The sequence below is a fragment of the Rhopalosiphum padi genome, chromosome 1, assembly GCF_020882245.1.
Source record: "Rhopalosiphum padi isolate XX-2018 chromosome 1, ASM2088224v1, whole genome shotgun sequence".
In the NCBI taxonomy this organism is placed as follows: Eukaryota; Metazoa; Arthropoda; class Insecta; order Hemiptera; family Aphididae; genus Rhopalosiphum; species Rhopalosiphum padi.
In genome coordinates, this window is record NC_083597.1 from 61554441 (window position 1) to 61580693 (window position 26253).

A 26253-nucleotide genomic window follows, 5' to 3' on the forward strand; every position below is an offset into this window, starting at 1 on the left:
ATCATTGAAATCTACTGTATCAGTATTATCGGTAATAACAACCATGGTTGCTTAATGACTAATGTGATAACAAAAATATTGATACGATGCAAGATGTTATTTTTAACTGCTATCCACTCCTTCACTGTCAGCCGGACGTAGATTTTAGTACCCTCTTGCTACTCTGTGTCTGTGACATACCTCCTACTTAATTACATACCTAGTACATACCATAAAATTAGTCATTTGAATATTTGACATAATAATCGTAGGCACTCGATTTCAATTACTTATGTTATTGTCATTTAGATCACAGTCAATTTAATTGTCATCAGTCTGACGGTTCACTTTTTATACCTTATAACAACTACTACTAAATTTAAATTACGATGGGTGTGACAAATTTACAGATTATTTTCGATAATCCCACGGATGTATTTATGCCTGGCCAATCTATTACTGGACGAGTATTGATAACTACTAGTAGTTCTGTAAAAATAAGAAGTGAGTGATTTATTAGAAGAATAGGTATATGGTATATTTTTCATTATTAAAGTGGTCATAACTGGATGTTATTATAGGTATTAAATTGAAATTTAGAGGGGAAGCTAAAGTTTCATGGACAGAACAAGAATCTCGTAGAAGCGATGATGGTGAAACTCAGAACTACTCTGTCAAATATGATGCTGAAGAAGAATATTTTGAAAATAAAATGACTTTGGTTGGAGGTGGAGGTAAATGAAAATGATTTACTAACATTAAACTTATTTAGTAATTCAATACTGATAGTGAAATTTGGTAAAAGTTAAGTCAGGAATCTTTATTAGTATTTTTTTTTACATTTTTTATTTATACTTATCATTATTTTTAAGGAGAATCAAAATTAGAAGCGGGTGAACAGGTCTATCCATTTAATATTTCTTTACCTCATCAGTTACCATCCACATTTAATGGCGAGTATGGACACGTTCGTTATACAGCAAAAGTTAAAGTTGATATTCCATGGGGCAAAGATAAAGAAACAGAAAAAATATTTCAAGTTATTTCTCCATTAAATTTAAATGATGAACCATCACTAGCTGCAAGTATCATATATTTTTATAATATAGACAATTTTTTCTCCTGAATTACATGTATCATTGTTCCCTTCATAAAATATAATATACTATTATACTCTATTCAGAATGAGTTCATACTCTGGCAGTGAACTTGTGCACATGGTCATGGTTTCACTACATAGCAGGCAAAGAGATGGTAAACTCAATAGGAACGACAGATGATAGATGAACATTATTTGACCACCACTAACAAAAACTGGTCTCTGTACATACACATTCTCATTTTGAATAGAGTATAGTATATATTACATTTTTTTACTGTGTTTCGCTTAGAAAACTACAATTGTATACTAAAATCTAGGTCAATACTTTCTATTTAAACAATTTGATTCATAAATAATATAAAAAATTAAAAAAAATTTCTTCGCATTATTTAAATTATTTATTTATCATTTTTAATGATATTTTATTTATTTTAAGAGCAATTTATTTTTATATATTCATTAGTATGTAGATTAAATAAAATATATAAGTATAATTTTGGTATTAATTCCAACATATATACTCTGTTCAAGCTAAGAAACATAGTTGGCGGTTAATTTATGCACAGAAGCATGGCTAAAACTATATAGGAGGCATATAATTGTCATCGCAATGAGGACGAACATTTGTTTTCTGATTCCCCATTTTAAAAAAATGTTGCTGATTATATTACTTAACTTGAACAGAGCATAGTCTGTTATATTGTATTATTTTTCATATCACCTTTGTTATTTGATATTTTTAACAGTACAATGAATACAATACTCTGTTCAGCGAGATAATACACCGTGGTTTGACAAAAAATCAATTTTTCTCCGTATCCCTATGCAATATTTAATCATAATGGAGATCTCTTACCACCTATAACCATTTCGGTAGTTGGGTATCATATGGGAATTCACAGGATTGGTCAGTTATTATCTCACTGAATAGAATATAATAACTTACACAATCTAGTATGATTTAGGTTTTTATTAACTTTGACTAAAGAAATAGATAATAAACAATTACTAATATTTGTTACTTGGTCATTTTTAGGAACCCAAAAAAGAAGAAAAAGAAAAGTTTTATTGTTGCTGTTGCTGCCAGTCTGGCCCAACAACATTGGTAGTTTGTATTCCTTATAGTGGTTTTGTACCTGGACAAATTATTCCTCTTACAATTGAACTGGATAACAATAGTAATGTAGCAATTGATGCTGTTAAAATTAAGTTGAAACGAGTAATGCTTTAAAATGTGTTATTTTTATGATTTTACTAAAGAATAATTGATTATTTTAGGACTTAACATTTAAAGCAAGACACCCAAGTGAAAAAACCAACTTCAGTTCATCTGAGCTTGCAGTTTTACGTTTACAAGGTATTGAAGCTCATGCTTCAAAAACATGGACAGAGCAAATGGTGGTTCCTAATAGTTTGATGTTTTCTAATCTAAAGTATTGTGGAATTATAACTGACCTATATGTATTAAATGTAATATAAATAATAGTTAATTTGATTTATTATTTATAATTATATAACAGGACCTAGTTATTTAATTATTTATTTATTTTCAGGTAGAAGCTATTGCTGGAGGTATGTATGAAAACACTGATATTAATGTGAAAATTGCAATGGGTAATATTCCATTAACTATTGCCCAAGATGCACCTCAATTTAATATTCCAATTCAATTGCCTAATTACAATAATCCTGCAAATAGCCAATTCATTGCTCCTATCAATCCTACCTATCCTGTAGATTTACCTGCTCCTGTTCCCGGATTTGCACAGCAAATTCCACCATATGGCCAACCTCCTTTTATTCCTTATCCACAACAAACGACAAATACATCACAAATCTCTGGTCAGCCACTAATGTATCCTCAAGCACAAGTGTATAACCCATCTCAGTTACCCTATCCGGATGGGAATATACAACAACCGGCATTTAATCCATCATTTCAAAATTTGAATACTCCAGAAGTAAATCCTTCTGCTCCTTCTCTTTAATGCTATATCCTGGATATTCTGGATTAAATTTACATCCAGATCATTGAGGATTTGTTGATAATTTAACAAGTATTTGAATAGTATACATTTATTTTTAATTTAAACATAATATAGGATTTCTGGATATAGAAAAGCATTCAGTTAAACTGGTTATAATTTTTTTAGTTATTCTGATACTATATATACCAACAAATTATAGTTATACCAAATATTTTATCTAGCTATATTTTCCTTATTATATACATTTCAATACAATTATTACTCAACATTTTAATATTTAACCTTATACCTTATATATACTATATTCAACATAAGAATGTGACCTGGGCAGGGACGATTTTTTGTTTGTGTCATATAACTTTCCTCTACTTAAGTTCTTATGTTGAATTTAATTTAGATATGATCAATATTTAATAATTTTTAAATTTCCAATATCAAAATCCTTCAACATATTATATTGTTATAACTTAAAAACATTTAATGACCAGTAATACAATTTAAGAATATTGAATTGAAAAATAATTTATTGGAGAAAAAATTTGAGGTTTCAATTTGAATTAAAATTTATTCATGTTTAATGTCAAAATTAATTTATTATAGTAGATGTTAAAAATATTTTGTAATACATATATATTATGCCTTCAATGTGCCTTTATAGTTAATATCATAGCTTTAATGTGCTTTATAATAATTTATATATTTAATGAACTTTATTTATTATATACTATTTTACATTGTTAACAAATATCATACATTTTATTTTTTTCTCTATGTATTTATGTATTGATAAAGTATGCTGGGTCTACTGGCAACTCACTTGCTAAACCCAACCTTTTATTTTAAATGCGAATACTAAATAAATAATAGGTATAAATTATTAAAACTTACAAACAGGTTGAATAGCTTTCTAATAAATAATAACTAATTTCTTTATACTATATTTTTAAAAATATTATCTATTATATATTTTTAAGATAATAGATAATACAAATTAAGGTGTTACTTTTGTGATTATATTTGTTACTAACAAAATAAATAAATAAATATATTTTTTTAGTTAAACTGTTTTAAAACATTTAAATAAGTAAAGTTTTTATAACAATAATATGTATTTTTTTTTACTGTGAAATTGTATTATTATTTTATTATATAATTTTATAATATATATATATATATAATTTGTTTTATATTTTAAATAAACAGTTGTATGTCATTTCAAACATTTAAAATAATTTGTTCAACAATTAATAGTAATAATATCAAATATTTTTAACAAAAACCTATCAAGTTTTTTATAAATTTATTTTATAGTGTTTTATTATTTTTAACATTTTCTCTATCTAATTTACATTTTTTAATTATTTTATCAAACATAGTTTGATAGTAAACAGTTATCAGCCTTAAAATTCCTGCACCAAAAACCTGAAATGCATAACAATTTATTAGTAAATTCTGTGGCTAATAACTTAAATTTTATTAATAATTGGCACTTATGTTTTACCTGATATATTAATTCTAAATAAGAAGTGTTTGGAGCCATTCCAGCACAAGAAATAGTCATCATGAAACCTTCAAGCCCAACAGTGCTAAAGAAATGCCCATCCTAAAAAAAACATTTAGAAAATTTAAATAAAAAGTATTTATCGAGGTACTAAAATAAAATTGTTTTAAAATTACTAATGCATCTTGAAGAATCTTAATTCCTACTTCTTCTGGTGTAAACAATTTGGCTGTCTCCGAAATCAACAACGTTTCCAGTGGTTTGTTTTTTAACTCGTTAGCATATCCCGGGGTATCTGTATCAGGAGGCAAGGCCAATGTCACTTTTACTCCAAAGTGCTTTGTCTACATAGATACATAAATAAAAAATTTTAAAATATATAACAAGGTAAATATTATATCAAGTATCTTCAAGTTTTTAATATTTATTTACTTCCATTCTCAAAGCTTCAGCAAACCCTCTTAGTGCAAATTTTGTGGCACAGTATATACTTAAACCGTAAATACCACAGAAAGACGCTAGTGATGAAGTTATAACAATACTTCCGTAACCATTTTGTTTCATTTTATTCACTATTGCTTTAGTAGCTTGAATCGTAGATATCAAATTAGTATTGATCATTTGCTATAACAATTAATAACTAATAAGTTATATAATATTTTATATTAAAAATTAAAAATACCATCATATCACTAGTGGAACTGTCTTCTAATGTTCCACAAATAGCCATACCAGCACAGTTTATGAACAAATATAAAGGTCCCATATTATCTTCAATTGCGTTATTAAAAGTTTTTTCTACCATACTGTAATTACCCGCTAAATCAACTAAACATTAATCAAACAATTAAAAACCTTATTTAATGAACAATTATTAGATAATTCATTATCTAATAAATTAAAGATAAATATCCTATTTGAGCAGTCATTTTATTAATTATGTACTTATGGTATTCAAATATTTAACACACAATATACCAGACAAATAGTTGAATTTTTGATTTTTATCTGAACATTTTCCTTTAATCTCTTCCAATGCTGAACGAAGTCTATTTTCATTTCTTGCAACAATAGTCACATTTGCTCCTATCTTAGCAGCTTCCAATGCAATGCATTTACCAATACCACTTGAACCGCCAGTAACCTGAAAAAATAAAAAATATAAGTCACTAGAAAAAAACACAACATTATTTTGTGTTACTATAACATGACGACCAAGTAGGCATTTTTTCTTGGCTACGAATTTAAATTTGAAAACTGTAGCTAAAACAAACGACAAAGCTATAATTCCGAAAGTTATAAATGCTAACATTATGATGTGTGTTCACTGAACTATAGAGTATAGAGTTCAGTGTGTGTGTTCTATGTCAGACAAAATGTAAACAATGAACGGTCACAAACATATAAAAGTAAATACTATCATACTATGAAAATATGAGCTATGATGAGTTATTTTATTATTTATGAGAATGACTATGGCATTTTGATTCATGATTTATGAATTTATGATAATCAAAAACTTTTAATTAGAATTTTGAATTCGGAAATTGGAATACGTAATTTTTTGAATTTCCGTCCTAACGTATCAGTATGACCAGTGGGTCAGTGCAGGCAATAGCCTGAGAACTTAAATCATAGCACAATATCATAACCTACAGCCCGAAAAAACCACACGTTTTGTGGCCGCACCAGTCCCACCGTCCTTCGTTGAGACAATTACTATAATAAACATATATATATATATATGTATCTAATTGCTGTAATTTGTACAATATTATAGTAATATAGTATGACTTCATTACAAACATCGATATTTTTTACCAACATTGGGTAAGTAACTTGATTAATTTTAGATTTTTAAAATTCACAACTATAAAAATCATTTGTACTTATTTTTTTAAATATTATTTAATTTATCGACTTGAAAATTTTTTTTAATAATCGCCTCGTCGAAATATTAAAGTTTAGTTATTTTATCTGTAATCTATAAATCATGGTAATTCATTTTTAATCACAGAATAGATTTATCATTTATATAATTTAATATGTATATGTTGCGTTTAGAAAACAATCGATTTTGTGATGACGCGAGCCTGCGAGAACTTAAAAAAAGGTAATTTTCTTATCAGTACAAACTACAAACTAGTAACTACAAAATTACGAATTCGAGTGTTGAGGATAAGGATAACTTAATATTCTACTTCTACATTTTAACGTATAACTAAACTATTATAATAGCATATTAAAAGTAGCTTGTTTTCAATATTTTCAATTTTAGTGTGGACGATATATTATTTGGTAGCCAAAGTATAGGCATTCTTGTCGTACTCTCGCGAGAGTTACACGTTAGTTTGCCAGAAACGGGCAATTGATATTTATTATAGGACCGCATACCTACGTTACATACAATGGATAGTGCATCGAGACCTATTGACAGTATTGCAGATAATCGCTATTTTTGCCACAGCTGTGATGCCGAAATAGGGAGCGTAGCTGATGTATGTATTAAGTTTTCCCATTACAAGTGTTTACTACAAACTTATTGATTTATGCTTGGTAATACTAAACTATTTTCTTTAAGGATTTTACATGTCCAACATGTCATTTGGGATTTATTGAAAAAGTTGAAGAACAGCAAACTCCTGAGGAACTAGATGATGACGAATTGGATTTTTCTAATGCACACTTTATGGTATGTAATTAATGGATTTTACTCATACTATTTTTGAAGTAAAATAAGTGACAACTTATCAGGGATTAAAATAGTTTTAAACCAAGTTACGTGTCATTATAATATATTTTTTTATTGTTTAATATTTTATTATATAATTTTCATTAAAAAAATTCTTATTATGAGTGGGAATAACTTGAAATTTTAGTTATGTAGATACTGTTATCAATTTTACTATTATTCAATTAGGTATGAACATTTAATTATATTTTAGCTTTATACATATACTGTGTTGTGAAATAAAATATACCAGTTCGATGCATCAGCATCATGATTCATGACCATGTGATTATAAAGAACATAATACATATTATATCTTGATAATCCTGTTTATGACTAATGACTGCAGTTGTTTACAGAAATATACTCCCTCGTCCTGTTTCAAAAACTAATTCTGTACCTATCTAACAATTTAATAAATAATTCAACTATGAATTTAGTAGTTTTGTTGGTCAGTTATTTAAAAAGAATATGCAGTGCAAAACAAGAACTTGTATTCTAATTTATTATATTTTTAAATGATGTATAAATCAAATAAGCATTAAGTAAATACTTTGATAAGTACATTAAATAATACAATCTTAAATGTAAAACGGATATGTTGTACATAACTAATTTTAGAAATTTTTTTTTTTAGAAAAAAATTTCAATTTATACACAATTATTATAGTTTATAAACAATATAAACTACATATTATAATTAGATATTTATAAGATTAAAAAAAATTAACATGAATAGTGTGCTGGAAAAAATCTATTGGTAGCACATATTCTATTTTTAATTTATAGATCTTTACACATTTACCTTTGAGTCTGTATGGTGGTGAACATGTTTGATATTAGTGTGTTTAAAATATGATGGAAGTATTTGTACATTATTTTGGTGAGTTCAGTGGTGATACTTAATTTTAAGTTGTGTAAGGACCTCAGTGCAATTGATTGAAAAGCTTGGATTGGTCTGATGTTGGAAGGTTTGGCAGGACCCCAAATTGCAATTCAATAAGACTGAACCCACCTTATGATTTATTTAAATATAAGTTGTTTTAAAAAGGAATTTTGGAATTAAGGAAAGGACAAAGGAGATGGAGTCTTTTGTTGTCTTCCTTTTTTCTTTTAAATGGGAACCCCAGGTTAATCTTATATCAATATTTTTGTCTAATACTTAGGTATTTAATTTCGGTTTGGATAGAAATGTTGTTCATAATTGAGAGCACTCTCAAAGAAATTTTTTATCGACCATAAAAATGTTGTATAGATCAAAAGGTACTTGAAAAAATTATACTTATTTTTTAATTATTTCAGACATTTGATATACTTCTTGATTACAATTTTGAATATTAAACTAAAAATATTATATTTTACTGTTCAGATTCTGTTAATTATATATCTATCAGAATATAAAATGGTATAAGTAATATAAAATATGCCATCATCTCACATTCTCATCACTTTAACTTATTGAATAATTATAGGACACCATTACAGATAAAATAAATAAGAATTATAGTTAAATGATTTATATTAATTTTTGTCTATGGATTTTCAATTTTTATTTTATAATATGTTTAGGTTAATGGAATATTAGGAGATGGTGAACTTGCAGGAAGACGGAGGTCAAATATTCGTCGTCGTAGATTTACAACAAGAGGTCCTCATCTAATGACATTACAACCTGGAAGGTAAACATACAAATATTGATGTTTTAAGGATACATTTTTAGTAGTTACTAAAATGTATCTATTTCAATTCAATTTCATAGGCATGTCTACGGGTCATGCCTGTGCATGATAGGCACGACCAGGCGCGTAGCCAGGGGGGGGGGGGGTGTTACAGGTGTAATAACACACCCCCTCAGCCGTGGTATACTTAATATTTTTTTATCAAGATAAAGATGCATCATGTTATCAATTTTGTGTGTGTAATTTTTTCAATTAATTTTGAATAACACCCCCCCTTAGAAATTTCTAGCTACGCGCCTGGGCACGACCTATACAATTTGATGTACTTACATTATAAATTGTATATATTATGGATAACATTTATATTTTAATTAATGTTTGAATGCAACCAATAATAGAATTTATTTTTTGTCTGTTATTAAGTTTCTTAAATTCTCATTCATATTTATAACTTAAAAGTAGATTTACTTCATAATTAACGATAAAAAGCATAGATAATAAGCCTAATATAACATAGCTTAGTGAATGTACATTTAGCATAATCAATATAGTTTTGTTATTTTTTAATTTAAGAATATACTTAGGTTAAATATAATGAATGGATTCAAGGTATATACACTATACAGCCTGTGTTTTACATTGTCCTTTACACATTCTACAATTTTAACTTGTATTATATCTTTCTGCAGATGCATAAACTATTATTATTATGTACTGATTTAGTTTTGTACATACTAGACGATTTGAGTGGAAATAACTAGATATTTTGAACCTACTATTTAGTAGTTTGAATTGTTTGATATTATCCTTACTCCTTAGTTTAAAATATAATCCATGTATTCTATGGAGTTCATTGAGTTATAATTAAATTAAATAATAAAATGATATCAAGTTTTTTTAAAGAATATTTTTTAATGTATTTATAGAACTTTTAAATTTATTAAATATATTTAATTAAACCAAGGTACTTAATAAAAAAAAATTTTTCAAGTATAATAAAAATAAATAATATAGCCTATTAAATCATAGTTTATTAATCGTCTAAAAAATATGTATTATTTCAGAGGCCCAAGGCGTAGTTCAGGTGGGACAATTGAAAATTTAGTAGAAGATGTCATTGTCAACTTTGCTGATTATGCTCGATCAGGCGGAAGTCCAGTGTAAGAAAATTATATTATAGTCGTTAGTATCAAAACTTTACCTCTTGTAAATTAAAATTTCAGCAGTAGATTTTTACTCGGTAATCCTGGTGATTATGTTTGGGGAAGAGATGGATTAGATTCAATTGTGTCACAGTTATTAAATCAGATTGATGGAGCTGGACCTCCCCCATTAACAAAAGAGAAAATACAAGAAATTCCTACAGCAGTTATTTCTCAAGAACATTTAGGTAAAAATACTTATGTAATCATATTTTATTATAATATGGATTTTAGTTATATATCTCTTCGGTAATTGGTATGATAAAGATGTTGATTGAATACTTCCATATTATTACATTTATTGATAATTATTTTTGAAATAAAAATTGACTAATTCACGTAAAATTAAGAAAAAATTTTAATTTTTAGATTTGAAACTCCAATGTTCTGTTTGTTGGGAAGATTTTACAATTGATGAAAAAGTAATGAAACTAGCTTGTGATCATATGTTTCATAAAGATTGTATTATACCTTGGTTAGAATTGGTAAGTTTTACTTTTTTTATTTTTGTCACAGTCATTTTTCTCTTCAGCCCTAAAACATGTGCAATGATCTATTTAAGAGAGCATCAACATTAAATTGATAAGATTGCAGTTGCTAAGTTGATTATGTGTCAGTATAACTCATAATATGATGTTCTGAGTCATGAGCTTAAATTTTATGCCATATGAATTTATTTAATAAATTCATTAAATTATCAATGCATTACCTAGACTATCTTTGTGTATTGATTCATTTTAATGTTTGCGTTTATAACCAAACCATTGGTGACAGTGGTTGGATATCTCATACAAGTGAAAATAAAAAAATTGTCTCATTTAAATATTCAAATTTTATATTATATTAATTAAAAAAATAATTCTATGATTTATCTAGTTATTGTTTTTCAAATTATAATTATTTAAATATGATAAGTTAAGTTAAAAGATAAAACTCATTTATTAGACTATTTAAAGAATGTATAGACCTAATACGATAAACCTATGACTACTTATTGCAGTATAATTTAAGTTTTATTATTGATTTTATAACAAAATTTTACTAATAAATACTAGGATTTACTGACTACATTCAATAAAAGCTGAAAATATTACATTATTTTACTAAAAATATTTTTTACATCGTAGATAGATCAGCTGAACTAAACTTTTTTAGTATAAGTTCAAATGTCTTCAACATTAACTAAATGCTATTACATACTAAATTCCTAGCATTTATTAGTAAAATCTGATTTTTAATAGATGATTGGACTTTTCTTACACATAATAAATAATATATATATGTGTGTTATTTTTAATTTTTATAGCACGGTACATGTCCAATTTGTCGTAAATATTTAGCAGATGATGGGTTAAGTTCAATTAATTCAGATCCACTAGGAATCAGTTTAGGTGTTGGGCCAAATTTAGCAGCACTCATTAGGTTTGATATATATAATTATAATTTGTATCATATTTTTAAATTTTTAATGAAAGTAATTAAATTTTACATTTAAATTTAAAATGTTGAATGTAAATCTAGTATCTATAATTATTTATATTGAATATTTTTCTTTTTATACTTTATAATTGTTTAAAATTATTGACAATATTGCATTTTCAGATTTACTGATTTAATTTAATTAATATTTATATTTTAATAGAGCTCGTAGTAATCCGCGTACTAATACTGATCCAGTATGGGGAATGAATGATTATGATATGGCATCTACGTCATCTGACTGGCCTACACAACTTGGTATTAGTTTACCACTTCCACTTGTGTCATCATCATCAGCTACACAGACTCCAGCTGCAGCATCAGGTATGTCCACTTATTCATCCGTCACAGCTAGAAACTTACGTGACCAACGGTTGTCAACTTCAACTGCTGATGTTGAACCTATGGAAACTGACCATGATCAAAATTTACCTGCAGTGAATAATGCAAATAATTCCTAGTCTTTTCTAGTAAAAACAAGTATGATTTTAGTACAATATGAGTTTACTGTTTAATACATGAAAATGAAAGAAATATATTCAATTAATAACAATTAATCAAACACTTTTTTTTTAAACCATTAATGAATATTTTTATAACATAATAACAATAATTGATGACAATTCATCATTTTACTAGTAATTGGCAGTTTGTTATTTCAAAAGGTATTTTACATATATATAATATATATATTATATATCTATATATGAATTCCTATATATGTGAATTAAAATATATTTCAATTGCACTATTTCAATTCACCCGAGTCTCAATTGTAATTAGTTATTTATCAAATATTTTTAATATTTATATTAGTAGACATTATAATGCTTGTTTTCTACCCAACTGGTAAATTTCAATTTTACCAATTGATTGTTAAAATTGTTGTCTTTTTTTCATTATAAAACTTAATTTAAATTATGTTTACTTATCTACACTATACATTATATATGCTATTCAATGTTATGAAACTAAAATTTGTAATTTTAATAAATAATTTAATTTATATTTTATGCTTTTAATACTATAATGGGTTAAATTTTAGATAAATAAAATACAATTTGTACAAAATATCATCCAATGTAGATTTAGTTAAATTTAATATTATAATTTTTGTGTTTTATGTGTATTAAACAAAAATAATGAAAATATGTGTATTAGAGACAACATTTGCTGTAATTATTTTGTTGAATGTTAAATTGTTTTAACTTCACATTTATAATTTTTTCTATTTATTATTTTTTATTAAAACCACAATGGTTTTTTATAAAAATTATATTATATGATTGATTATTTATTTTATATTTATTAGTGAAAGCATATGTGTATAGTCATATTTGGTTGAATTATTGTTTATTATTTTCATGAACCATTTTATGATATCCTAAAATGTATTTGAATTCTTTCGCTTAGATATAAATAGAAAATAAATGATTGTAAATAAAAATATTTTAAAACTAATCAATATTGTGTTGGAGTTCTAAATTTAATTATATCAAACTGTATTATGTTATGAACTAGTTAATAATATATTTGAGAATTTAATAACTTTTACTAAATTATTCATTTAATAGAAAATATATTAAAATGATGATCCATTTAAAGTTTGAACTATAACATAATTCTGGGATGCAGTTATTAAAAATTACCATAATTTATATTTAATTTTTATCATTACTAATTAAATAAATGTTTATTATTTTTACCATCATATATATAAAAACATGTTTATTATATTTTTAAAATCCCCATCACATTACTATGAAGGGGATTCAACAAAAGATAGCGTTCAGAATTCACATCATAATCTACAAGGGATATATTATAAATTCATTGTTATGAAAGATACTTTTAAAAATTATTTGAGTAATATTTAAAATATTCAAAAGATTTTTTTGTAATATATTTAGGTATTAAACCTTTTTAAGTACATTCCTTACATAGATATAGCTAATATGTATCAAATGCTGCATTCTCAGGAGCATCATTATATTATTTCAACCACTACCTAGTGCTTAGCTTACATCGTGCTAAGATAAGCAATAATATGGCAAAATAATTTTTCAACCGTGACAGATTATTAGAAACAAAAGCTGACGACTGACGACGAGTTAAAACTGATTTAATTTATGGAAATAGTTTGATAAAATTGAAAGAAAATCAGTAATTGTCTGATGTTACTCTTATATAAGTCAAAGTGGTGTTGTAAATTATATAAACGCATATACTTTTTTATTTTATCATACATTTCCTAATTTTAATATCAAAAAAGCTTTGATAAATTATTGGTTTTAACAACTAAATTCAAATTATTTGTTTAATAATAGATAACTATAATTATTCATCATAGTATTTCATGGAAATTTGTGTATTGTTATTAAAATTTTAATTATTTATCAATATATATTATTTGTGATTAGTAAGTGTCATTATTTAAGATGAATTTAAATTACTATGCGCCATTTAATCATTTTATAGATTGTTATACATTTTTTTATGCTTCAAAAACATTTTTTGTTCAAAATTAAGATTAGGAAAATATAATCTTGTATCTATTTGTATAAATTTAACAAACAATTTAATAATAATCTATTAATACAAATTTGTAAGTTTGCCTCATGTTATTTCCATATAGCTGATTGGTGTAATCACAATATTAATAATTGTAAAACATTTTTAAAGAAGTCTGCGTCTTACAATGTAAAATTCAAATTATTTTTTAACATTTATCATTGAACGCAAATAGTGGTAAAAATGTAAGCCATTTTGATAAAGAAAAGTATTTATTTATACCATAGATTAAACTTATAAACTGGTTATTTAATAATAAAATCAAACTAGTTATTTTTTTTCTATTGTTTGCCTATTTATAGTCTTTTAGAGAAATTAGATTATCATTAGGTATAAAAATAAAATTAATAAATTGTTTAAATTCATCTTCTTTAGGTTTATCAGTTTTTCAAATGGTTATAACTTTATAGTTTATACTATTCTTCTCAATAAGTTTCTGTCTTCTATTCTTCTTTTAATATCTGCAAATTGTATGCCTAGGTGGCTAGGTCCTTGGTAGTGTTAAATAAATTACTTTTCAAAAAGTTATTAAGTTACTAGATTATTATATTACTTTTAAATTGTTATCAAAATACAAAAGTAATATTGTTAGACTTACATTACTTTTTTTCTCGTGAGTAATTGTAGTGACAATAGTATTACTTTCAATGTTTTTAAATTTTGTTAAATTAACTAAGTTTTAAAACTAACTTGTTTTAAATGTTTTTTGTAAATAACACTTTTCTTTACATAATATCTTAGAAAAGTTCTCATTTATTATTGTTTTTTTTTTTTTGTGCAATATTAATACATTTTTATAAAATAATATAATTTATAAATTCTAGTACAAATATTTAAAACTTATCATTGAAAAGTAGTCAGTATTCAGTATTTTTATAATAAAGTTTTTTACAAATTAATAAAACAAAATAAATATAATAAACACAACCAATGATCATGCCAAAATTATCTGATCATTGTTTGAAAGCTAGTGGTATATGAATTGTCAAGGCCCATTGACTATTCTAACCATTGTTTTAGTTTCAGGTCGCCATCTAATATTTCTTAATAAAAGTTGTAGGAATTTCAGATGTATTTTCTGTAACTGCAAATTGATATGGTGGTGGTGGATCTGGAAATCCAGCTAATTGAATGTTCAGTAAATTGTTTTGTGTAAGAATCGTACTATTTTCTAGATTCTGAGAAGCTAAGTGTGGCACAGTACATGGTTGGTTATTTGGCACTTCCAGTTGAGCATATCCAGGAATCAATGTTGAATCATTAAAACCCACAGATGGAAAAAGATTTGTTGGAATTGGTTCATTTGGAAAATAATATTGATTCAATGGTTGAAAAGAACTATCAAATTGACGAGCATTGCTAGCTATTGTTAATGGCGTATTACCTAATATTATTTGAAGAGAAGCTACTTCATTTAAATGTGTACCTTTAACACAAGCCTCAACCTACAACAATAAAAGACATATTAATTATTAATTAAATTATCTGCTCAAAACATAATATTATGCAGCATAATTACATTTAAAGTATATGTATCGGACATAATTCCACAATGTTTTAAATTGGGTATCACTAAACCATTTGGAATTTGAAGTTGTACTACATGTGTCTTCGAAGTGCGTTTTTCAGCACCATCTATGTATACGTTAACAATCTTGAATAGTTCGGACTTTATTTCATTTCTAGGGGCTATAAATTGTAAAGTCTAAAAAATACAACAAGTTCTTAAAATCTATATTATAAATATATTATGAAAAGATTATTACTCTATCCAGTTTTATTTTAATTGTATCTACATCCATATTGCTGTTGTTATCCAATTCAACTGTAACTGGTATAGATTGTCCAGGTACAAAACCACTATAAGGGATGCATGCTATCAATGTCATAGGGCCAGATTTACAGCAACAGCAACAGTAAAACTTTTCTTTTAATTCTTTTTTAGGTTCCTACAAATTGACACGTTAATATACATCTATTACTACAAACCTCTTAGAAATATACAGTGACATAAATAGTCTTAAATAATCCAAAGTACACTGCTTCCCCCCAATCACCATAAGGTATTAAAACCAGTGCATCATTAATAATTTCATAAAATAAAAAATAATTCTATAAGCTATATACTACTAACTTTTTTTAAATATTATAAATTTATAAGTTAAAATCAGTATTACTATTTCTAGAGCTTTTTGTAAAGAATTATCTACAAAATGCTCTACATAATTTTGAGAAAAAAAACAATAGTAGAAAAAATCAAATCTTAACAGTTAATATACAAGATGAATTTTTAAACATGCTCACACTATTTTTATGCTTAAATTATGGATATATTCAAATACTGATTTTTTGAATTTTTAAATATAATTGAAGACAATATTTTCAAGTATTTAGATTTTTTACAACATTTAAGGAGTATTCTGATGATACGAACTTTGGTTTTTCAAATGAGAACATATATATTGTAAAGCAAAATGTGAATCAGGTAATTTTTCTAAAAATGTTGATGTATTACAATCAAAATTTGATCGAAAACCTCTGGAGTTATTCTACCTTAAATACTTAAGAATATGGATAAAAGTCTTGTTTTAAAAATTGTCAGGCAAAATTTAGTATAAAATAATAATTATTAAATATTGCATACTGAATTATAATTATCAAGCTCGTATCCATTTACAAATTATTTAGTATAATGAGGCTAAGTAAAATTGGTTTTATATATTGCTCAACCTTTCAATAAAATATTTTAAAAAACAATGTATAATATAAAATAAAAGTTCTATCAGTTATCTCTTGATATTAAAAATACTGAAAGAAAAAAAATGGTTTTTTTTAAAAATAAATTATGATCTACTTTAACAATAGAAGTAGATTAATCAGATCACAATACAAATTTTATTAAATTCAGTGATTTTTACATGAAATAAATAACTATCAAAATAAAAATAAATCAAATATATTACCAGTTTAAAATAGACAAAATAAATATTAATGATCATAATAAAACTGATATCCTAGCTCAATCAGATTATATATTATTCACATATTTATAATTCAGTAGTACATGAAACAGTAGAAGATCACCTAATGGAAGACAACTGTTTCATCGTAATAACATTTTCATTATACATACAAGTGAGTCCCAGAATGACAGAGGACACAGACCTTATGTTGTATATATTTTTAGGGAATTAATTATAATTTCAGAATAAAAATATTATACTTACAGCTAATGATGGATCATCATTTAAATTTATAGGAGAAAAAATTTCAAACATTATTTCTTTCTCTATATTCTTTTTCCAGGGTACATTAATTTTAACTTTTGCTATATAACATATTTGCCCATGTTTACCATTAAATGTTGATGGTAATTGATGCGGTAAAGAATAATTAAATGGATAAACATGTTCACCAGCTTCCAATTGGGATTCACCTAAAAAATAATAATTAAATATAAATAGGATAAAAATTAAAATTAAACTCCTCCCAACTTATCCTATACTAAATTGTATTATTAATAGTAAACTGCTGTATTAGGTATAGCCTAGTGTAGGTCAGAAGTGGCAAGCCTAGAGCAGCACACCCAAGATTGCACATTGGCTGATTTAATGGTATGCAAATTATTCTTATTTTATTGTCAAATCTTGCATTTAATAAAAAATTATTATTTAGAAATAATATAGTTACTAAGCTATAACATTTTGAAGGTATAAAACTCACTTCTGAGATAAAAAATATTAAAACTTCCTCAGATATTTTGTTTGTACAATTGTTTAACAAATATTAATTCACAACTCCCTGATTAGAACATATTACTGCCACATGAAATTATTTTTTAAAACTACAGAAGTTTGGTGATGGCGCAGAAAGGAGGTTCACTGTTGTGAGTAATACTAATGTAGTAAAGTTGTTATAAAAATACCAAATAATATTAATAAAATAAATTATTTTTATACTCTTACCTTTTGCACCTACCAGAAAAATTTTATTTTTAAAATATTCTTCTCTTGCAGAAAAACTAACTAAATGATTTTCTCTTTCATCATCTCTGTTATTCCGAGATCTAGTTTCAGTCCAACGAACATTAGCTTCTCCTCGGAATTTCAATTTTATATCTATAAAAACATCCAGTAGTTAACATTCCAATATTTACTAATACACATTCAATTTACTATTTTTTATAATCTATCATATGCTATCTTATCTAATAAAATTTACTTTTGATTTTCACAGAGCTACTAGTCTGAAGTAAGACTCGTCCAGTAATGGTTTGACCGGGCATAAATACTGCTGTTGGATCATCAAAAATTATCTGTATACCTTGCATACCCATTGTGATATTGGTATTCTTGTCATATATGGTCTACCACATACTTTTTATACTTCATTCAAATATAAATGAATATAGTATATTTAATAATACATAATTACAATAATATACATCACAATCCAATTCTAAATTTAAAAAAATAAATTACATTAGTACCTACCTTTAGAAAAATAATTATCAAAAAATATGTATTACATTTGTCAATATGTATTAAAAATATTAAAAAATACAAATATTTTTATTATTTATATTAAGTACAACATAATTTTATGTTTCTTAAAAAACATTCAAGTGTGTTATTGCACGATTAAACTGTTACTGATTAGTGATTAGTAAGTATTTTTGGAAGATATTGAAAATTGTCCCCTAATCACTACTGTTGTCTGAATAAATTAAAATTTTAAACACTTAAAATTTTTAACCAGTTTTAATTCAATTAAAAAAATCCATCATTTGTTTACTTTAAAATCTTGAAAAATTACTCCTTAAGTTATATAATATAGCACTATGTTTTATTTTTTGTTGCGTCATTCAAACACTTTATAGATAATTAGATAAAGAAGAAAAAAACTAAGCATACATTTTTAAAAAAAAAGGATCAAATTTAAATAACAACTCGACATCAATATCATAATTTCATATTTAAATTTATATCACAATAACTAATATGAAAATTTTCATTAAATATCAAATGAATAAGTTTTTAATTTTTCTAAAAAAGTGATCTAATTTTAAGAAGTATTTAATGTTATGTAATAGCTAGTAGCTACTATGGAAGTATAGACTAACTGTTTGATAGTATTAATAGGTATACCTTCTATACATAATATATATTCATTTTCACATAGAAGCATTATTAAACAACTAAAAATATGTACTTACCTAAACAATTTTATTAACATTAAATTGGAATTTCAAATTTGAAATATTCAACAAAATCAAAAAAACAAATTTTCTTTTTTCATACAACTATAAGTTAAACGATATAGAACACAACTTTTTATGATATTCACAATTTACTAATTGATATTTGGATAGATAATATGTATTTTGTCATGGAAGTCTTATCTAAAATACTAATATAAGCAAATATTTACACATCTCTAAGCTGTATCTCTAGCCTAATAATACATAACATGAGTATGATCTATGACATAATTATCTTTCAATGTTAAACAAGTAAAAAATAGTATATAGGGAGGTATGTCAATAAAACTAAATAATAATAAAATATATAAGATTATAAAAACCAATATTATAAATTTATGACTAAGATATTGGATATTATGACGTATAAATGTAAGTAGTGTGAGATATCTGCTAGATGCTAGATACAATATTAACCACTTCAATAATGACTAATATACTATTATTTAGATTATAGGTACTATAATGAAAACTTTTGTAACTGTATTATTATTATTTATATTTTATAAATTATTTAAACATTTAAATATAATATTATTTAGAATCACAAAAACGTATCATCACAATGAAGTATATACTGTTTCAAATATTACATTTCAATCATTAATACTAATAAAATTTAAGCTATTGAAGGAACTATATCCGCGTGCCGTCGCTGGCGAGAGGCTGAGGAGCTACTCCGATCGTCGCGTGTGGCCGTTTCCCCGGTTTCCCGACGCTACCCACATGCCGCAGCCCACCGCTCATTACGCGCCTCATTGCGGTGCTCGCGTGTCGCGAACCGGCGTTCTTCGCGCCGTGGTGCCGAGCCACGCTGCTCATCGCGTGCTGGCGCGCCATGACTTCTTGGCTTTATGCCTTGATAATGAATAATTATAATAAATAATAATAATAATTTAGATGTATACAAAAGATACGTACAGTCACGGGCCTTGTGGCCGGGTTTTCGGCAATTACAACATACCGCAAAAGAAAAGTGTATACTTACTTGCATACGTATAACTGTAATAATATTATTGATTAAAAATTGTTTTCATACAAGTGATACACACAAAACGTGCAATACATACATCATGTGTGTTAGATAGTACAATATTATTGTGTGACTTTGCCTTACAAAACTTACAATTTTTGTTATTATCATTTGTAATATATATAAATATGTAGGTAAATTAAGTAATTTATTAGATAAGCATATTTTTTAAAATTGACTGATTTTATTGTTATTGTATATATAGATATTACTAAATGGCACTATAGTGCACTGTGTTTTTGTTGTGCTGATTGTTACCTTAATAGGTACAATACTTTAAGGTATTTCTTTATGTAACACCAACCAACTTAAATCATAAGAGTAATTTTACACTAATTTATTTTTATTTTTATATCTGAGACATTTAGGTCTCAACTACCTAATTTTTGTAATTACATCCACAATTCAAATGTGAATATTCACAACTATAAACTGCAAGTACTATAAATTATAATATATTACATTTTAATAAATACCCACTGTTTATGAAACAAACATTTTAAGAGCATGATTAAACAAACGTTACAAAACATATACACTATCATAGCTATCATTCTTGCTTATAAACTAATTGTAAGTCTCATCTTATACACTATTCTCATAGGTGTGGATATTGTTGTAACACTCTGTAGGTATTATATAATCACTAAACTAACGAGACTTAGAGTTATTTTGACTCTTATTACCAGGTTTTACTTAAATTATATTTTAATAATATATACCATGCATACTACCACACCAAATTTTTTACTTTTTAGATTTTAACTTACTGACTCTAAGCTACTCTTTCATTATAAATATTAAATACCTGTTTTGTATTACACTAGCTAATTATTACATAATATGTATATTTTTAACAAAGAAGTACACTTCCAAATAATAAATTATTTTTAATTATTATTTGCTACATACAAATGTTTATCTTTACATTGTACATATATGTGAAATTTAAGCTATTGAAGGAACTATATATTTTATAAAATCAAAAGATAGATTTAGATTATTACAACAATTTTATTCAATAAAATATTTATGTTCATAAAATAACAAAATATGAATTTAATTCTATGATCGGCCATCATGAATAGATTAAAGTATTAAATGTATAATTCCATGATACCTTTATGTTATCTTAGTGACAATTTTTTCTTTTATAATTGTTTCTAAATAATTAAACTTAATTATCTGTATAAGACAATTAGAACCTGACATTTCATTTAAAATTTCTTTATTTTGATTTGTAGTTCACATCATATATTTAATGTAAATATTGAATACTATGTGTAATTTGCTTCAATCAAGTTCATAGACGTAACTAGGGGGAGAGCTTAGCATTCCTGCATTTGTATTTAGCCCCCCTATAAGGTTTTACTTTTTAGCGTTAATTAGCCTTCAAATTATTTTTAACTTTGGTTTTCTAGGACTCTAGCCCCTGTAACTATTAAATTCTAGTTACTCCCATGATCAAGTTATAGCAAATTTGATTCTAATTTTATAGATAATTAGATAATCTGATAGTTGAATAGTATACATTGGTAGTTGAAATAATTGGTTTTATGAATCTAATATTTTGGATATTTTCTATGGAAGTATATAAATGATCATTTATGTTCTACAAGTAGATTTAGCCTGATGAATAATGATGTACTAATAGATGCTATGTATTAATATATCAGTTACTATTTCTGGACCCGAAAATTGACAAGGTGTTAGTGGATCTGGGTATGCAGATTATGAAGTTAACTGTTTTGTGCGAGAATCGTCCAATTTTATAGATTATTGTGTGAAACAGAATATAATTAGTTACTTTGAATTACTAGTTGAGCATATCCAGGAACTGAAATTGGCTCAGTAAACCCTACTGATGGAAAAGGATTTGTTGGAATTTGTTCGTTTGAAAAGTAACTTTGATTCAATGATTGGAAAGAATAATCAAATTGACGAACATTGGTAGCTATTGTCAATGGTGTATTACCCAATTTTATATTAACAGAAATTACTTCATTTATATATCCGCCATTAACGCAAGCCTCGACCTACAAAAACAAAACAATAGAATTATTTTATTTTCATAACATAACATTATGTAATGTAATTACATTTAGAGAATATGTATCAGTTATAATACCGCAATGTTTTAAATTTGGTATTGTCAAACTATGTGGAATTTTAATTTGTTCAACGCGGGTTTTTGAAGTGTGTTTTTCAACACCATCTAAACATATGTTAACAATCTTAAATGGTTTGGATTTTATTTTACTACTTGGAAATCGTGCTTTAAATTTCAATACCTATATAATAGAAAACAAAATTAATTCTTAAAATCAATGAATATCATCTTATTTAATATATTATTTCATAATTATTACTCTTTCCAGTTTTATTTTAATAGAATCTACATCTACATTGCTGTTATTATCCAGTTCAACTGTAACCGGTATAGATTCTCCAGGAACAAAACCAGTATAAGGTACATAGACAATCATTGTCATTGGTCCAGACTTGCAACAACAACAACAGTAAAACTTTTCTCTTTCTAGTATTTTAGGTTCCTGCAAGTAAAATTTTAGTAGTTAGGTAAATTATTATTTATGACATTTTTTTATTAGATTTAGTGCAACATTATTGTATTATTGAAATTGGTATTTCTATATAATATATATATTGTATATTTGTATGTATACAATGAAGGTTTAAAATTTTAACATATTTTTTATTTACAAGTATTTAAACATACAATATAAATATCTATTATGTCTGGTATTGTCATATTTATGAAAAACTGTATATTTTATCTATATAATAAATATATTATTATATTCTTTATAAATGTAAGCAAGCTAAGCTCTGGGAAGGAGATTTTTATAAATTCAACTCTAAGGATTTAAAAATGGATTGGAAAGTTAATGTTTTTGTCGTCTATTGACTAATTTATCTAATTGTTGCAGTTTTTTTTTTACATTTATCAAGTATACTACCTACTGAAAGGTTTTAAACTTGGGTATCTATATAGTTATATCGACTACAATAAAGATAGTATTATTTATATGTATCTGTGAGTACAGGTGTACAACGATTTTACCATGACCAATAGCCAGTGGTGTATTGGAGGGTATACGGCGTATACTTACTTCTCAATTTTTTTGTTTAGCATATTATACTCTCTAAATAAACGACGATACGTGAGTATACGGCCATAGAGCCCCGTATACCTGTTAGAATTTTCAAAAATGAATAAAATGCACTAAAAATACTATAAAAATGACCTTAAAGCATAAAATTCCCTAAAAATACAAAATATAAACTGTACTATTAAATTCTATATTTCAAGAATTAAATTTCTGTAAAGACGAGTCTCGAATGTAATCGTTAGAAAAAAAGATGCAAATGCATCAAGTTCCGGGCTCTAGCAATCATAATTAGTGCACTAATCACTAAGTTATTGGTAGTTAGTAACCATTCTAATTTCTTAGACTGTACTATTTTTTTTAAGTTAATCTTTGGTCAAAGTGATAGGTACTGATAATTAGAATAAAGATTGTTAGTTAATTCGAGCTTAGCGAGAAAAACATTTTTTTGATTCAATGTTATAGGTATATCATTGACACCCAAGATCTAGAAGGCGTATACCCACGAATATTTTTAGCAATACACCACTGCCAATAGCCATTATACATTTATAATTGATCTATCATAGGAATCCAACTGTCGGTGACTAATGAGTGATCGGATAATCACATTCACCTGCCCACATCTTTTATTTTTATTTAAAAATTTCAAAACAAAGTCCTGAGTTCAAGTTTTTAACTCTTAAAAAATAAAAAATTTAAATTCCAGAAATTTAATTTTAATTTCTACTGGAAATGGCAAACCAAACTTGTTTGAATATTATAGCTATTAAACTAAATCTTCAACGATATAAAATTAAACATGTTTTAACTTATACTTACAGCTAAGGATGGGTCATCATTCAAATTTAAGGCAGAAATAACTTCAAATGTAATTTCTTTACCTTTTTTGATATCCCAAGGTACATTAATTACTACTTTGGCTGTATATTGTACACGTCCATACTCTTCTTCAAATGTTGATGGTAAGTGATCTGGTAAGGAAACACTAAATGGATAAACATGTTCCCCTTCTTTTAAATGTAATTTTCCTAAAATATACAAAATATTTTTATTAATTAGAAAAATATTAAATCTGATTATGTTACATAAATATCAACTTATTTTATATTATATTTATAACATTTATAAATGCAATTGTCTGAATTATTATTATTAATTTGCAATAAAAAATTTAAAAAAATTGCAATTTGCATTTTATTTTTGTTATCATTTATTATTAACTTCCTATAAAAAAAATATTTTGTAGTTTTAAATTTAAAATATAAATTACTGAAAAATACTAAATTAGATACTATTTAACTGATTATTTTATTGCAACAATGGAATGAATTGTTCAAACAATCAATTCATTCAATAGCGTACTGAAAATTTTTAGATCTGAGATAAACTATAATTTGACCACCTATGCACACATAGCTTTTAATCTAAATTTTATTGTTAAAGATTTTTATCACACTTAATTCATTGCCTGGTACCCATCTACCCACCTGCCAATTTTGGACTTGGCAATTGCCTCAAAATAGTTAACTTCAGCATACCACTGAATCTGTTCATACAATATTTATATAATTACTTCAATATTTAATAATAATGAATTATATTAAAATATTCACTTACGTTCCCCACCCGCTAATATTATTTTGTGATTAAAGTATTCTTCTTTTGCAGTATATCTTTCAGTTTTAGCCTTGTTATGTGTAAGGCTATGCTTTCTATTTCCATTCCTACTATTTCTTCTTGACATAAGATTATGTTCTCTCCATGACACATTACCTTCTCCTTTAAATTTTAATTTTACTTCTGAAACATAATACAACTTTTATTTTATAAATTTAATATATCAATAATTTATTTTACTTACTTTTTATTTTAATAAAATTGCTAACAACAATTAGAACTCGGCCAGTAATTATTTCACCGGGGAAAAAAACTGCTGTTGGATTATCAAATATAATATGTACATTGTTCACGTCCATATTATTTTAGTTAAAACTGTATTACACACAGTGTAATATGTACTTATGTTGAATTTTAAAACATTATATTAAAACTGAATGAACTAATGAATATTCTTATCATTATTAATTATGGTATGCTCTCATACTAAATATTTGTTGACAATTAAATAAGGTTACAAAGTTTATTAATTTATAATAATATAACGTTTGGATAAGTAAGTCTTGAGCAAGTATGACCAATTCTGAGAATATATATATATGTGTGTGTGTATTTGTTATGCACTTCATCATATTAGGCTTTAGATAAGAATGAATATTTTTATTAATTTACAAAGGATGAAACATTTAGTACATCTATGGTAAACAATTATTCCTAAATTGTAACTAATATAATCATTGACATAATATTATGTCAATGAATATAATATACTATACCAATTTTTTCTAACATAATATGGGTCTTTTATCTATGATGGGTCGCAATACAAAATTGGATCACAAAATATTTTTGGTTTACGACCAAATTTACTATTTAAAATTAATAACAAGGAAAAATAATTATTTAAATTTAAAAATAATTTTTATATTTAACATAATTGAGTATCATTTTGTTTTAAAATTAAATGATAAAATTGCTTT

General features: G+C 25.6%; 5 protein-coding genes across 9 annotated transcripts; 2 read left to right on the forward strand and 3 right to left on the reverse strand.

The window, feature by feature from the left end:
• Positions 1-100: 100 nt before the first annotated feature.
• LOC132923879 (arrestin domain-containing protein 3-like) lies at positions 101-3696 on the forward strand. 2 transcript variants are annotated; one of them, XM_060987867.1, is made up of 6 exons: positions 101-483; positions 561-713; positions 852-1060; positions 2118-2300; positions 2360-2551; positions 2635-3696. In XM_060987867.1, the coding sequence occupies exons 1-6, from the start codon at positions 369-371 to the stop codon at positions 3067-3069; spliced, it is 1287 nt and encodes a 428-aa protein (XP_060843850.1). In that variant the 5' UTR covers positions 101-368; the 3' UTR covers positions 3070-3696. The 2 variants fall into 2 exon arrangements, with proteins under 2 accessions (XP_060843850.1, XP_060843856.1); XM_060987873.1 differs by having other exon boundaries at positions 358-483; positions 536-713.
• Positions 3697-4368: 672 nt separating this feature from the next.
• On the reverse strand, positions 4369-6140 carry LOC132923910 (3-ketodihydrosphingosine reductase). The gene is made up of 7 exons (XM_060987911.1): positions 5772-6140; positions 5549-5714; positions 5253-5398; positions 5003-5194; positions 4747-4914; positions 4571-4672; positions 4369-4491 (listed from the first exon to the last, which is right to left on the reverse strand). Exons 1-7 carry the CDS (start codon positions 5880-5882, stop codon positions 4375-4377), a joined length of 1002 nt encoding a protein of 333 aa, XP_060843894.1. The 5' UTR covers positions 5883-6140; the 3' UTR covers positions 4369-4374.
• A 99-nt stretch (positions 6141-6239) lies between these two features.
• Positions 6240-13126, forward strand: LOC132923891 (E3 ubiquitin-protein ligase RNF126-like). Of its 3 annotated transcripts, none has more exons than XM_060987899.1 (10): positions 6240-6400; positions 6635-6683; positions 6849-7068; positions 7152-7262; positions 8871-8980; positions 10045-10140; positions 10207-10370; positions 10552-10667; positions 11489-11604; positions 11825-13126. In XM_060987899.1, exons 3-10 carry the CDS (start codon positions 6979-6981, stop codon positions 12120-12122), a joined length of 1101 nt encoding a protein of 366 aa, XP_060843882.1. In that variant the 5' UTR covers positions 6240-6400; positions 6635-6683; positions 6849-6978; the 3' UTR covers positions 12123-13126. The 3 variants fall into 3 exon arrangements, with proteins under 3 accessions (XP_060843882.1, XP_060843866.1, XP_060843875.1); XM_060987883.1 differs by having other exon boundaries at positions 6241-6400; positions 10204-10370; XM_060987892.1 differs by lacking the exon at positions 6240-6400 and adding an exon at positions 6548-6566 and having other exon boundaries at positions 10204-10370.
• A 1843-nt stretch (positions 13127-14969) lies between these two features.
• Positions 14970-20979, reverse strand: LOC132917898 (arrestin domain-containing protein 3-like). Of its 2 annotated transcripts, XM_060978884.1 has the most exons (9): positions 20563-20979; positions 20414-20494; positions 19448-20350; positions 18454-18690; positions 18198-18350; positions 17460-17668; positions 15999-16181; positions 15752-15937; positions 14970-15677 (listed from the first exon to the last, which is right to left on the reverse strand). In XM_060978884.1, the coding sequence occupies exons 4-9, from the start codon at positions 18566-18568 to the stop codon at positions 15267-15269; spliced, it is 1257 nt and encodes a 418-aa protein (XP_060834867.1). In that variant the 5' UTR covers positions 18569-18690; positions 19448-20350; positions 20414-20494; positions 20563-20979; the 3' UTR covers positions 14970-15266. The 2 variants fall into 2 exon arrangements, with proteins under 2 accessions (XP_060834867.1, XP_060834868.1); XM_060978885.1 differs by lacking the exons at positions 19448-20350; positions 20414-20494; positions 20563-20979 and adding an exon at positions 18726-18978 and having other exon boundaries at positions 18454-18617.
• A 540-nt stretch (positions 20980-21519) lies between these two features.
• On the reverse strand, positions 21520-25775 carry LOC132917947 (arrestin domain-containing protein 3-like). Its single transcript, XM_060978951.1, has 6 exons — positions 25518-25775; positions 25274-25456; positions 24476-24684; positions 22895-23077; positions 22625-22816; positions 21520-22561 (listed from the first exon to the last, which is right to left on the reverse strand). Exons 1-6 carry the CDS (start codon positions 25630-25632, stop codon positions 22325-22327), a joined length of 1119 nt encoding a protein of 372 aa, XP_060834934.1. The 5' UTR covers positions 25633-25775; the 3' UTR covers positions 21520-22324.
• Positions 25776-26253: the final 478 nt, after the last annotated feature.